A 14,258-nucleotide genomic window follows, 5' to 3' on the forward strand; every position below is an offset into this window, starting at 1 on the left:
CCAGTCCAGCTATGGTTGTGGATGATTACTAGACCTTTCTAATGTGACGTTGTTGTCCCTGGCTCTCTTTCTCTCTCTCTCACTCCTGCTCTGTTCCTGTGCTACTGCTGTGTAACTACCGCCCCGCCCCCCTCTGCCCAGTAAAGCACAAGGCTCACGTGCAGAGTGAAGCGAAAAAAAGCGCGAGAGAGTGAGAGAAAGAAAAAAAACCCACGGCTCTCGATAAGGAGCAGGCTCGCTTCATTCACGTCATAGAGTCGACTCTAAGAGCCATTTCATTCAGGACCGACACATCACTACTCAGTGATTAAACTGCCAATAACCGTCTGGAACAATAGTGATCAATAGATGTAACAGAATACTCAACTCCCCAAAAAATTAAAGCCAAGTGGAGATAGAAGCAAGGAATTTTTAATACTTCCACTTCCTTTTATAACTTATATTATAACTTATTTTATTTGTTCTGTTAATTTGAATGAACGGGCTTTTTTTTTCTCAGACTTCAATGAAATAAATGTTTTTAAAAACAGCAGAAAATATGATTGTTGTTAACTGCTGTGAAAATATTTGAAATGTTGTTTATTTTCCATATAAAACCTTTTTCTCTGTGTGAATGAGCAGATCATACTTAAATAAAGACATTTATTTTAACAAAAATACAGTAATAATTAACAATTTCTGTAGTGTTAGGTTGCAACCAGCAGTTATCATTATTACCAATAAAATAAGTCAACTAATAAATATATGTTTCCTTTAAAACAAAGTAAATAAAATAATCCCCATTTTCAAACAATCTTTTCTTGAATATTAGTAAACGCAAATGAAACTGCCTTTGTTGGCATGTGTGGAGGACCCCCTTAGCGACTTTTTTTCTAAAAAGCGACTAGCGACTTTTTCTGGTGTTATTGGAGACTTATTTATGACGACTTTTTGACGTGAAAGCACATATTGCTCTTACTCTCAACAAGCAGCGGGTGCTGCCGTGGGCACCTCGCCGGTGCCAAGGCGCTCACGGGCGGAGGATAGTCCTCCCCCAGCTGCTATCAGGGCAGGAGATGTTCACATCTATGCGCCCCAACTGCAAATGAATCGCGCATGAGCGAAGCCGCTGCTCCAGCGCTGACTGTAGCAGTCAGTTCTTATTTTACTGTTATGTTGTTTTGTGGATCACAAGGTTTAAAACTACTTATAAACACACACACAAAGTAACTCAACCAGAGTGCCTATTTCAGGTCACCTACTACTACTCACCACAGGAGTTGGGTTGGAATTGTGACATTAGACATACAATAATTGCTAAAAGAAATTTTATTTGTAGTTCTAAATAAATTCCAAATGCATTTAGGACGTTTTTACTCACTTTATGTCTCTTCCACGATGTTATTTTTCCTCTCCTACAATGTAGGTTACAATTACATTAGCATGACCAATTATGCAAATTAGGTGATGACGTCATTTAAATGGTAAATGGCCTGTATTTGTATAGCGCTTTTCTAGTCCCTATAAGGACCCCAAAGCGCTTTACACAACCTGTCATCCACCCATTCACACACACATTCACACACATTTAGCGACTTCTAGCAACTTTTAGGACAGCCAATAGCGATTTTCCTTACTGAGGAGTTGGCAACACTGCCTCAGACCTCTGTAGCAGGTGGCTTCGGCCCTGCTGATGCCAGTAGGTCTTCTGGATAATAAACAGGGTCGGAGTGAGACCTCCACCCTATCGGTGGTTCTTATTTGGTGTCCGGAAACAAGGTCGGAGTGAGACCTCCTGTTCCCGGTTGTCTGACAGCTGCTCGGTGTGTAACGGAAGACATTTTGAGCTTTCGGTGGTCCCGGGGCCGTTATCGGAGTGTCAGCCTGAAGTCGGGGCTGATGTGCTGGACTCTGCGACGTGAAAAAGTCGAGTTTTAACGGAACATCGCTGCAGTTTGTGTAGCCAAGCTAGCTTAGCTCACAGCCGCACAGCTAGCACACTCCTAGATGCTAGTTAGCTAGCGACACCTAGCTGGCCTCCTCCTCCTCCTGCACCTCCTCCTCGACAACCGGTCCCTTCTCGCAGACATAATGGCTTTAAAACGAATTTCTAAGGTAACACACCGCCCTCTGTTTCACGTTTATTTAACATCGTGTGTGGCGTTTGTGTGCTGGGAGCTAGCAGTTAGCCTGCCCTCTGCACTGCAGCTGCAGCATTTCGCATTAAACCAGGTGAAATGCAGCTCCGTGCAGCCGCACAGTGAGTCGTGTTTTATGTGCTGGAATCAGCCGCACTCGGGGGCAGGTTTGAGCCGAGAATCAGCCTCAGTGCGGGTCTTTCGGGGTTCAGACCTAACGATGGTCCAGGCCTGAAGCTGCTCTGCTCTTTGGTTCCTTTTAAAATAAACTTGGTTTCTTCTCCGTGATTCCTGCTCGGTTCCGCTGAGCTCATTAGCTGTCAGAGTTTATTACGTTATTACAATTACTAACCCTTCTTTTTTAGTCTCTCCGTCACATTTACATATACACATTTTTATTCCTTTGCATTTCTCCGGCAGCTGTGATTACAGTTGATGGTTTTCACCCACAGACACGAAGAGTTTGTAAATGTGTGTTTGTGTTCACATTAAAGTGCATCTCTGCAGGTCTGTCCGTCAGGGCCGAGGGACCCTGCTGTGTTTGGACAGGTGAGAGCAGCTGACGCTAACCTCCAGGTTGCTGCTTTCAGTCCAGATGCTGACAGATGTCTTTCTACCCCTCATCCTGAATACCTTCATCTCCACAAAGTGCTCACAGTGTGACGGTGTTGCCAATTTCCAATGTTGGTAAATAGACGTTAGTGAGCAGGATTTACAAAGGGGTTATAGATAAAAGAAAGAAATTATCTGCAAGAATCTCAACAACTGTGTTATTTTACCTACATTATAACCAGTCCATGATTTTTGGTCAATTATAACATCTTTATAGATCTATTTTTATACTTGTTGCCAGATCTCTTTTTAAAAAAATATATTTTTAATGTAAATGAGACCTTTGAAGTCGGTAAATGATATATAAAAGTCACTTATTGTGGCTTCTACCTTGTGACAGGAATGTTGTTTGTAGCTCAAGAAATATTGACGTCATTCACGAGGAATGCATTTTACATGTTTCACATTTTATAGGTCAACAAGTCGTTTACAGCAGTTTAAATACAGACGATCACGTTTTGGCACAAGCTGAGCTGTAGATGGACAGATGTTGGTGTTTCCATACAGAATGTGAATCAGTGAGACCGCAAAACGAGGAAAGCTCACTTTTTTGAGACGACTTCTATGCACGGACCTGACGTCAGAAATCAGTTCTCTCTGCCCGAGAGTCAGTCTTTGGAGTTCAGGGCTCTTCATGTTTTAATTCTTTTTTTTTTGCTGTTTTCCTTCCTCCTCTCTATATATTTTGTTTCATTTTGTTCTATAAAACAATAACATAAACAGATTTTCGTTTGCTAGGAAATCTGAAATGTTAGGCGATGAAAACAGGAAGCAAAGAAATCGCAGGATTTTTCCCAGAAAGTCGTCTTTCCAGCTCTCTCTGTATAATCTGGTTATTGTACAGAGGAATAACTGAGCTCCACTGAAATGGTGGTAAAGGCCAACATGATTGTGCACTCATGTCTTCAACATGGCTGCTGAAACGACACCAAAGCCTGGCGCCCTCGATGGCGAGCGTAAACTACAAACGCAGAGGTGGACGCTGACCAACCAAGATGTCGCGTCTTCACCCTTCAGCTTATCAGGAAATCCATACAAACATCTCTACAGGGGAAAACAGTGCTCATTAGACATAATGGCTGTTTTTACTGAGCGTGCTCAGTGAGGGTCTGCTGTTAGGTTCAATGTGTTTAACATAGCCAGGCTTAGATCAGTGACAACGGGAATCCCAGCGGCGCTGACTGCTGTACTCGGTTAAATCAGGCTCTCTGCTTCATACTCTTGTTGTGCTTATGGGCAATTTTAAAGATAATTTTATTTTTTAAATGCACCTCATCCAGCAATATTTAGCTTAATTAATTTTATTTACTCTTTATTTTCACGGATGTAAATTTAGTGTATCTGTAGGCTATTTAAAATTTAGAAAAATAATAATTTTTTAAAACTTGTTTGTTTTAATGTCGACAGCATTTCAGATGTTTTTATTTATTTTAATTTTGCCGTTTTTAAATTTAAATCCAGCATAAAATTTATTCAAAGTATTTTTAGTGTTACTGGTGCACTGTTTATTTATTTCATTCAAAATAATTGTTCTTAACTTTAGTTAAGTATAAGTAGAATAACTGGAAATATAAATAAATAAAAATGGAGGCAGTGAGGAGTTTTTGAGGAAGCGTTTTTGTGCTCGCCTCCTAAACTCGGCCGAACCTGAAAGACGAGCCGTATGTCACATACCAACACACACACACACACACGGCAGTTTGGCTTCAGGCTGGAAACACAAACCACCCGTCCTATGACAGCCGTGTGTTTTCTCGGCTCTTCTGTCAACGGTAAAAATAGACTCTGTTGCTTACACATCAATAAAAGCCTGAGTGTGTCCGAGTGTTTTAATGCAGCCTTCACACAGGAGACCAACCCTCAGGCTTTTCAAAGTAAATGCCTCTTATTTATTTCCTTCAGAATAAAGCTGTGGTCACGCTCAGTTACTTATTTGCTAGAAGAATAAAAAGTCGTTTTAAAGCAGCTCAACAGCCACTTGCATTAGAAACATCAGAAATGATCGCAGATCTCAGCAAGGAAACGCCCGGCGGGTTTCTGAACTCTCACACAGACGCAGTAACATTTAGAGTTTGATTCACCGCCGGCCAAGTTTAGCCCGTAACCTGACAACTTCACCGCGGCTATTTCAAGTCCTGACTGCTGGATTCAGACATCTTTAAAGGCCTGGTCTCCACACAGGACACACGAAGAGGCCGCTCAAAGAAAACGAGACCTTACACTTCTTCCTCATTAAAATTAAAATGCAATTAATCAGTCAGCTGAGCGTGCTCGGTGAACAGTTGGCAACATGTCGGCGACGGCTCTGAGCAGGACGTCAACACGTCTTTGCAAGCAAAACATTTTTAAAAAATGTAGTTTATTTTTTTCTTACACTGAGTGGCAGCAGCAGCCTCCTCCCAACCAAACTGGCTGCGGGGAGGTTTTTGGTGTACAGACTGGTAAACGGCGTTAACCACTGCAAGCCACTCGCCATCTGGTCGTTAGAAACCCATGGGTCTGCTGATGGGTTTTTATTACCATATTATCTTTTTCATCACATTTCCAGTACAGCTGTGAACTCGATGTGACCAACATCAGTAAATGTCCTCGTTGCTGATGTCAGTCAGCAGGGCTTTAACGTCTGTCGTTCCTCTGCAGGAGCTAACCGACCTGTCCAGAGATCCTCCGGCTCAGTGCTCCGCCGGTCCTGTCGGCGAAGACAGTAAGACCACTTTTCAGTTTTCTTTACGCAAAAGTTCACAGAGAGGAACGAGTGTGCTGCACTAACCCTCGTCTCCTCTTTTTTACAGTGTTTCATTGGCAAGCTACTATTATGGGACCTGTAAGTATCAAACAGCTGCTCCGCCTCAGAGTTTGGAGCTAAAAACTGCAGTTAGTTTGTCAAAACAAGCACAAACTGAAAACCTAGCTGAGCGTGATTCTGTGGGAAACGCTGCAGTCGTGTTTTTTGTAAAACCTGAATCCACAGAACTGCTGCAGGTGTAACGGCGCCGGAGTTCGAGCCGATTCAGGGGCCGTTTCACTGATATTTATACAAACTGTTGGCAGTGACGTGGTGTGAGCATGTGAGTGTTTAACCTCTCTCTGTTTTTAACTGCAGCCTGACAGTCCCTATCAGGGCGGCGTATTTTTCCTGACTATTCATTTCCCTACAGATTATCCCTTCAAACCCCCCAAGGTAAAATTTTTATTAAACCTTTGAAGCCTTTTAACTTCCTTAAAATTAAAATAAATAAAAAAAATTGAATACATGTCTGAGATTTTGAAGTGATGCTAAATCGTTTCGGTTCCTCTCCCCGCTCAGGTCGCCTTTACAACGAGAATTTATCACCCAAATATAAACAGTAATGGCAGCATCTGTTTGGATATATTGAGATCACAGTGGTCTCCAGCATTAACTATCTCTAAAGGTAAGAAACATTCATATAAACGGCCAAATGTTTCTGTGTCTGTAACCCTGAAATTGAGTTTTTAAATCTGCTCCCCTTTGGTGAGAATAATGAAAAGATGTGTGAAATATGTTTTTTTTAGCTTTAATTTTCTTGTAGTTTATTAATAAAGATTCTATAATTAGGCATCTCATTTATAGATAGCGACTCTAACGCTCCCGTCAGAGGGAGACAAATGGTTAAAAACTTGTCCTGCAGTGATTCTTTACTGTTAGTACAGGTTTTGACCAGTAGGTGGAGCTGTTTGGTTGTAGTTTCACCTTGTAACAGGTAATAATGATATTTACATCAAACAGGTTTGTTCACAGAGCAGAAAATAAAGTTTGAACCTGAAGCTGAAATCTGATTTTTAAAGCATTTTCATCCTTATTTATTTACTTATTTTGGTTTTATCATTATTATTATTATTATTATTACCTTTTTTTTTAAATTATTAACTTACCTATTTTTTTTCTTACTTTTAATTATTATGCTATTATATTTTCATTTACTCATCATATTTATGTATGTTAAATTTTCCTGTTACTTTATTTTTCTGTTAATATTTTAATTTTTCCATTTATTTTTTAAGAGTTAGTTTTTCATTTTCAACTAATTTAAATAATTTTCCTGTTTATGTTTTAAATGTACTATCTTACTTTTGCTTTGCTCCTGTATATACATTTCCCTGAACATATGCATTTTCTTTTCTTTCTTTTTTTCTTTGTTGCAGGCGTGTATATGGAAGCCCACAGCTGCCAAAACTAAAACAATGAAAATTAAAAATTAAAAAAAGTTTTAAGAAAGAAGTAAATAATAAATAATGAAGCAAATGAAATCAGTATAATAGATATAACACATTTTCATAATAATTGTTGCCTATAATGTGATGTGTTTGCTTGTTTGTTGGCAGTTTTTGTCCCCCATACAGACTCATAATCACTCAGTCATGTGTGAAAAGCAGGAGCACGCTGCAGACCTCAGAGCTGCTCTGACTCTCTCTTTTCCCTCTCTGCAGTCCTTTTGTCCATTTGTTCTCTGTTATGTGACCCGAATCCCGACGACCCGCTAGTGCCAGAGATCGCCCGCATCTACAAAACAGACCCTGTGAGGTGAGTCCACACCTGTTAACCTGCAGGTAATCGGCTGCTCAAAGGACGAGGAGAGCGGCTTCGAGCAGCGGGTGAAGGTTTATAACCGAGTGTCCTGCTGCTTGGTCTCAGGTATAACAGACTAGCCAGGGAGTGGACAGAGAAGTATGCCATGCTGTGAGGGTAAGAGTGAAGCTCACCTGAGCTGCCTGCTGATTCTGTGTCTCAGACGCACGTTGAAGCAAATAAAGCATGACTGCAGAGTTTTCTCACTGCATGGAGCGCAGGTAGGGACGACCTGGCGGACGTCACAGGGAGAGAAAATAACGCAAACCTAAAGACGTGAGATATAATAAAACTCACACATGTACAGGTGTTATGAAGGGGGAATTATCTATAGAGACCAAACAGTTTGTGTATCAGGCTGTAAACATGTTTATTTCTGTGGGGACTGACTCACTGCTGGAGCCTCTGGTGGGCTTTAGAGGAACTGCAGGTGTTGCTGCTTGAGGAGCGTCCTGTGTTTAACAGTTGGGGTAAACTGCACGTGTGGCGAGTGGGAGTAAAGCGGTGACAATGATGTTTTGTTTCCTGTGAATGGCTGCAGGTGGATTTTGGTCTGCGTTTCTCTGGCATGGCATCGTCCTGCAGCCTCTCCCGCCTCCTCACCTTTTCTCTCCCTCCCTGCAGGTACAACAAGACGGCTCAGGACTGGACTCAGAAATACGCCATGTGATCTGCCTCCTGCTGTTTTCTCATGTGGCCACGCCCCCCTCTCATCCACCTGTAACAGCAATTTGTTCACCTTTCCTTCCCGTCCCATCCTTTGATTTTTATCGCTTGTCTGTTTGGGTTTTTTCTGCTTTCCGGGTGAAGGGCTGAGACTCTGAGCCGTCAACGTGCCAACTGAGAAACCAGGAAGCAGAGCGGACTCACTGCTCCTGCAGATGAGACCGCTTTTTAAAAAAGAAGAAGAAGAAGGCTTTTTGGTTTCTTTTGTTTTTAGACCGTTAGAGCCGTTAGTTCATCCATCATCCAACACTGTTGTCCTCTTTTTGCACTGGAACACAAACCAAGCTCTCCGCGGCTGATCGATCAACTAATAGCTCCGTGATGGTTTTTCTCAATAAAGCTGAACAAATTGCAGCTCCTGTTGTCCTGTTTTCATTCCAGGGAATCAAATCCTGCTCTGAGACTCCTCCTGATGAATAAAAAAGTCTGTTTCTGCTTTGCTCACAGGTGGAAGAATGGAAACAGACTCTTTTTATTCGTCACAAACACAAGTGGACTCTGAGAGCAGGAGCCGCTACCCTGACATCATCAGCCACGCTCAGAGGTCACATGAACGCCGTTATCAGCGAAATTAATCCTCCTGCTCAGGGAGGTTAAAATCGTTTCACACTGAGAGAACAGACAGATCACAAGTGGTTTGGACTTTCTGTCAGTATAAGTCACACATTAAATCCCATTTATTAAGAAATACAGAGCAGTTTCAACATAATGTCACAGTTTTTCTACACAATGAAGAAATGCTGCTTAAATTAAATAAGTGTAAAATGACAAAAAAGGTTCTGGAGGCTCATTAGCCAGACTCCCCAGGAATTACAAAACAACTAAAGAATAAAAAAACAGGAGCTATTATGTAATTACTTCACAAAATAGAGTGAAAACATCTCACATGTTAAAAACTCCAATGTAACGTCTTTCTTACAGAGCAGAGCTGCTCAATTCTAGCCAAAAAATCTCAAACTGATCATTTTGGTGACGATCAGTCATGGTGATCATGATCACTGTGGATTTATGAAGCTTCAGATTTACTCGGGATTCCTTCGGGCTTTGTGATTAAACACAAAAGAGTGATGTAGAGTCATAACGAACAAAAACAGCACAGTGATTTGATCTTTTTCTTGTTTTCAGAGTAGCTGGAACACAAAGTTGTAAAGGAAACACAGAAATATAATTGCACATCTGAAATGTTTCAGAAAGAAAATTTTAAGAATTTAACTCAAGCTGAAGGACATTCAGACTTTTTTTTCGTATCGCAGCTCAGCTTTCAGCGTTTCTTTTCAACATGTCATGTTTTTAACCACCAGGGGGCGGTGTTTAAATGTTTACCCCAGGTCTACCGCATCGCCCTGGACTAACTGCGCCGTCTTGTGGTACAAAGTGTTTTAACTCTAGTTTGTATCTCTTCATCACAGATCAAAGATGTTTGGGACGTAAAGCCTTTGTGGTTATTTCTTCTCGTTTCGCTGATATCTTCAGTGATTTTAGGAGGTTTTACCAGTTTTATAAACACCTCCATAAGTTCAATACAAGTTGTTTTTGTTCCTGTCCTTTATCTCTCCGGGTGGATGCTGAGACTCATCGTCCTGCTGCAGGATGAATCTGGGATATATTCAGTATAACTGGAGGTACTGGACCTAACCATTGTCTGGTCACGCTGGGTTAGCTGATGTTAAACTTTGCATGATTATAGTTCAAAATAATCCTTTATTTCAAACTGAGCCTGTGATATACTGAGTGTTTAGCAGTCTCCAACACACACAGTTGTCATTATCAGAAACTCTTACCATGTTTTCTTTTCAACACAACATCTCAGCTTCTCTGGATAACTCCACAGCTGAGCAGGTGAGTGGAAATAAATCACAATTTGAATATTTATTTTAAAAAAACAATCAGATTTTATTTAAAAAAAAAGGTTAAAAGCTCATGTTTGACTGTACAGTGCAGGGCAGGAACATAAATATCATCTGCTGGATTACAGAAACAGGAACAGCAGCTACCCACAGCTCTGGACTACCTTTCCCACAATGCCTTACATTTCGTTTCTCTGAGTTTCCCCTCAGCACTCGTGCCACAGAATAAAATCACGAAATAAAAACCAGGTTCAGTTCATGATGACGTCACGAGAGGAAAACATATCGTCATTGAAATTTTAGAGAGTAAATAATACTTTAAAAAAAGCGCCAGGAGGAGAGTTTCAGATGTCGGGGGGGGTGTCTGAATAAAACACGCGTAATAATCTGTCCGTGAAGAGTCTGCTCATGCTGCCCAAAGTGACCACTTTATTAGGAACACCTGTGCGAGTAAACTGTAGCTGTAAACCAACAGGAAAAATAAGATTAAGATCCTCACATCGTACAATGGCTGTGGCAGGTGGATTAAAGTTATCAACCCATGAGAGGCCAGTTTCATCACCATTGTGGTAAACCTCTCTTTAATCTGAGGTGTCATCACAGCGCGTTTCTGCCCTCTGATTAACACCAGACGAGTAACAGATTACAGAACATCTGATCCTTTACAATCGTTTCAGTTTCGTAGCACCTTTTCTCTGCAGGCGGCTGCAGAAAGAACAAACTGTGCGAAGCGTTCAGCGGTTGAAGTGAACAGAAAACCCCCCAAATCCACAACTTTACCATCGAATCCACAGAAAACAGAGCGCGCCTCAGAAGGAGACGTCAGCTTACCAAGGCGGGGGGGATTTTTGGTATGTTTTTCCTTTATTGGCTCCTCGGGAACAGAAGCTGCTCCCCGTCTTTGCTGGAGTGTCGTGGCCAAAAAAAAAAAAAAATAAAAGTAAAAGTTGAGTTTGACTGTTTTCACGCGCTACAATCAAGTTTTCTTTTGACCCTTTTTTTCTACAAACTGGTTTAAAAAGCTCAGAGAAACTTTCAGCCCTGAACCCATCACGAGGACGAGCGTCGCACTCGGTCCAGAGCGAGTCGAGGGACGACGGGTGGATGGATGGACTCAGCTGGAGGTGGACCGATCAGATCATTACGCCGTGGAAAGCTCCACCCCACTGTCGCAGACCCCGCTGTCGATTCGAGTGTCCACTTTCAGTTCCTGAACCCGAGCGCACAGAAGCTCGCCTGCGAACACAAACGCAGCTCAGTGACTCGTGGTCATGTGACTTGGCAGTCGGTGTTACGTGCACGTTATGTGCGCATGCTCACCACTCATTGCGCTGGTGGCCGGCGCTTCCTCGCTCTCGTGCAGCGCCTCCTCCAGGACGCTCAGCGCTCTGCACTCGCCGACTGACCTCAGAGCAGCCAGCAGCTCCCTGATCGTTCCACCGGAAACCTGCAGGAGAGACGGGAAGCAGTTTATCCACAAAATCCTCGAGGGGGCGTTTCCCAGGTTTCTGAGAACATTCAGATGCTGGAGTGTGTGTCGGAGTGTGTGAGATCGTGTGTTGTGTGTGTGCGTTACCTCGTAGCTGTCCAGCAGGGTTTTAGCGGGGGAGGGGCTCAGCCTGAAGGCCGTGTTGAGGATCCCGAGACCCAGACTGTGAGCCAGATTCTCCCAGCATCCTTCACTCTCCAGAGTGCCACACAGCGCCTGCTTCACCTCTGTGTCCAGGCTCGCCAGGTCGCCTACACACGCAAACATGTCATCAGCAAACCGATGCGCCGATGTCATGATTTTGTATTTCGTGGTTATGAAACAATGAACCACGTCTAACACGGTGGTCAATCACAGGGTAATAAAGTGTCCACGTGTGGGGAGGAGCTCACCTTGAGGAGGGACGAAGGCCGTTTGAGGTGTTTTTGGTTTGTATTCTTTGCCGTTCAGAAGATCCCAAACCTGCAAACACACACCTGCGGGTTCATTAATCTGCTTCGTGTCGTGAGGTCCACCAGAGGCTCAGAAGCTACGTGTACCTGAGGGGTGGCAGCCATGTTGAAGGGAGTTGTCCCTGGGATGTAACCTTCATCTTCTTCCTCCTCCTCGCTCTCCTTTTCACAGCTCTCCTCCTCATCCTCCTCCCTGAAGAACAGTGGCTCAAAGTTCTCCTTCTGTGGGTCTGCACCTGAAAAGACCCAAATACGAACTTATTAAACACGAGATCAGGACGTCTCACAGGCTTCGTCCTCTTCAGAAAGGAAGCCGTAAGAAACGATGGGGCCTCAGGTGGATGCTAGTAAATGAGCTCCTGGTGAAAAAAAGAACTCTGAGCTTTAATAAAAATCTACCTGCAGCCATGAGGAGAGCCGTGAGCTTGACAGAGCCACGACCCGCAGCGATGTGGAGGGGGGTGGAGCCATTAAAAGTGCAGCAGTCCACCTTGGCGTTTCCCTGATGGCAGAAACACACAAACAGCACTTCATGCAAAGGCGACTCAAAGGTGAAGTTACATCACACAAAGATTCCTCAGCACTGAGACGCCCACCACTGGACGTCATACACTCCATCGGTCATCTGATCCTTCATCAGTTAAAGTCAAATCAAGGAGAGAGAGAACATCAGCATCTTCTTCTTAATAACATTAAAAAACTTATTTAGGACTGTTTGACCACCTGATCAGTTCAGGTGTTAAAGGCATGTCCAACTGAGACACTCTGGAGAGACCGGATCTCCTGGCTGACTTAGGAAGGCCTCGCTGTCCACTCTGAGGAGTTGGAGACGAGGCTACAAAGGGTTTGCTTACACTCCCCAGTCAGCGGACCCACGTAAGCCTATGAAGCTAAACGGACAGCTTTAGATATCAGAAAAATATGTAATAACTTTAGCTTTAGTGGACTGTCCAATCAACAGTTACCACTCCTAATCATTGCTGTTAGGGGAGGTTGTGGTTCCTGGCTGAAGAACTCCAGATTTCTTTGTCAGTATCTTTTAAAGTCACTTTTAAAGACACATTAGGATCTCGTTTGTATTTTATCTTTTTTTTAATTGTGTGTTTATTGTGTAGGTTAAGTTATACTGAGAGTTTTGAGCGCTCGTGCATGCTGACGATGCTCAGTGCTCTATCTTCCAGAACATTTCATGTAATTTATGTGCAACTACCGAACCATCCCATATTTTACACTGACTGTATGTCATAATTTATGTTGCACTCGAGTCCTGCATGTCTCTGCGATCAGTGATTTGTAATTGATCGGAATTTATGGGTTTCTTTCTACCGCCTGTGTGACTTTTTTATTGTGTTATTCTGAAGCACCGTCACACTGAACTAATGAACTTCATAATTATAATAGAATTTAAAATCTTTACAGATGAAAGTTTTGATGCTTTTGTATGCTGACGACATTAAACGTTTAGTTTCACCTGTGCATCACCTGTATGAAAATTCTTTCTCACAGTTGTGCATCGATATGAATGTGTAACCACTTTATTAACGAGATAATGATTTGCTGCAGCTCTGATGCTGAGCCAGCAAAGCCTCAGCAAAGGTCTCTGCTCTGATTGGTTGTTAGCTCCCAGTCTGCCCAATAACCCAGGCGTACCTCCAGCAGCAGGCAGCCCGCCAGCGATACGTTGTCAGTCTCTGTGGCGAGATGGAGGGCCGTTCGGCCACAGCTGCGTTCCTGGACCTCTGCGTTGGCCCCGCCCTCCAGCAGCTCCCTGAGAGAAAACAGCTGGTTGGCCAGAACCGCCAGGTGGATCGCACACAGACCTGCAAACATGTTTACCGGTAGGTTTTCAAATGAGATGACAGTAACGATAACGTCTGACACAGCATTGCATAAAACGACACCCCCGCACTGTCTCTTTGACAAAAACAGGAATCTTACAAAAAAAGATTTTACAGATTCAAGTAGTCGTGCTAACTCGCAGATCGATGACACCGACCTTCATCAAACAACACGAACTCCACAAAGACAAAACCCTGCTGGAGCCGCACATTTGGTGACGTTTATGATTAATGGACTCGACTGTGAAGCTATTCAGGATATTTCCATTCAGTAACTCTGGGAAGTTTTCAAGGATAATAGGAAGTGTACAGTTGATCAGGCTCTCTGTGACGTGCCCGTGTCTTTGTCTGTTAAACCTGAAAACTCACCAAGCCTCATTTCACCTATGATACAAGAAAAAATGTGTTTTTCTGTGTGTGTGTGTGTGTGTGTGTGTGTGTGTGTGTGTGTGTGTGTGTGTGTTTTTTTGGTTAGGTACATAAAGTCAACAATATCTCTGTGTTGCAGTAAAAACTGGATCATTCCTTCTCCCTCATGCTGAGCTGCCAGGTGCAGCACTGTGTTGCCGTGACGATCCGTCAGCGTCGG

The 14,258-nt window shown here is 43.0% G+C and overlaps 2 protein-coding genes across 5 annotated transcripts in view; one reads left to right on the plus strand and one right to left on the minus strand.

Annotated features, from left to right (window-relative positions):
- Nucleotides 1–1,666: 1,666 nt before the first annotated feature.
- LOC102197970 (ubiquitin-conjugating enzyme E2 2-like) lies at nt 1,667–8,397 on the plus strand. 3 transcript variants are annotated; one of them, XM_005737734.2, is made up of 8 exons: nt 1,667–2,094; nt 5,370–5,433; nt 5,522–5,553; nt 5,833–5,910; nt 6,037–6,142; nt 7,179–7,272; nt 7,384–7,434; nt 7,942–8,005. In XM_005737734.2, the coding sequence occupies exons 1-7, from the start codon at nt 2,071–2,073 to the stop codon at nt 7,430–7,432; spliced, it is 447 nt and encodes a 148-aa protein (XP_005737791.1). In that variant the 5' UTR covers nt 1,667–2,070; the 3' UTR covers nt 7,433–7,434; nt 7,942–8,005. The 3 variants fall into 3 exon arrangements, with proteins under 3 accessions (XP_005737791.1, XP_005737792.1, XP_005737793.1); XM_005737736.2 differs by lacking the exon at nt 1,667–2,094 and adding an exon at nt 2,105–2,804; XM_005737735.1 differs by lacking the exon at nt 7,384–7,434 and having other exon boundaries at nt 1,671–2,094; nt 7,942–8,397.
- Nucleotides 8,398–10,960: 2,563 nt separating this feature from the next.
- nfkb1 (nuclear factor of kappa light polypeptide gene enhancer in B-cells 1) overlaps nt 10,961–14,258 on the minus strand; it is a 29,229-nt gene continuing 25,931 nt past the window's right edge. For both annotated transcript variants that reach the window (XM_013912036.1, XM_013912037.1), the window contains exons 18-24: nt 13,482–13,651; nt 12,231–12,333; nt 11,919–12,067; nt 11,772–11,841; nt 11,467–11,630; nt 11,211–11,337; nt 10,961–11,126 (exon numbers count right to left, since the gene is read on the minus strand). In XM_013912036.1, the coding sequence (XP_013767490.1) occupies nt 11,032–11,126; nt 11,211–11,337; nt 11,467–11,630; nt 11,772–11,841; nt 11,919–12,067; nt 12,231–12,333; nt 13,482–13,651 (878 nt within the window). In that variant the 3' untranslated portion in view covers nt 10,961–11,031. The remainder of the gene's footprint in view (nt 11,127–11,210; nt 11,338–11,466; nt 11,631–11,771; nt 11,842–11,918; nt 12,068–12,230; nt 12,334–13,481; nt 13,652–14,258) is intronic.

This window comes from Pundamilia nyererei, unplaced genomic scaffold (genome assembly GCF_000239375.1).
Source record: "Pundamilia nyererei isolate P.nyererei 1_Seehausen unplaced genomic scaffold, PunNye1.0 scaffold00079, whole genome shotgun sequence".
Taxonomy (NCBI): domain Eukaryota; kingdom Metazoa; phylum Chordata; class Actinopteri; order Cichliformes; family Cichlidae; genus Pundamilia; species Pundamilia nyererei.

What these genes read in the sequence shown, in the direction of transcription:
- LOC102197970 (XM_005737734.2), top strand. Translation starts at nt 2,071, where the DNA reads ATGGCTTTAAAACGAATTTCTAAG. An exon ending in CTTTAAAACGAATTTCTAAG is followed by an intron (nt 2,095 to 5,369) that starts GTAACACACCGC and finishes GTTCCTCTGCAG; the next exon opens with GAGCTAACCGACCTGTCCAG. An exon ending in AAGCTACTATTATGGGACCT is followed by an intron (nt 5,554 to 5,832) that starts GTAAGTATCAAA and finishes TTTTAACTGCAG; the next exon opens with CCTGACAGTCCCTATCAGGG.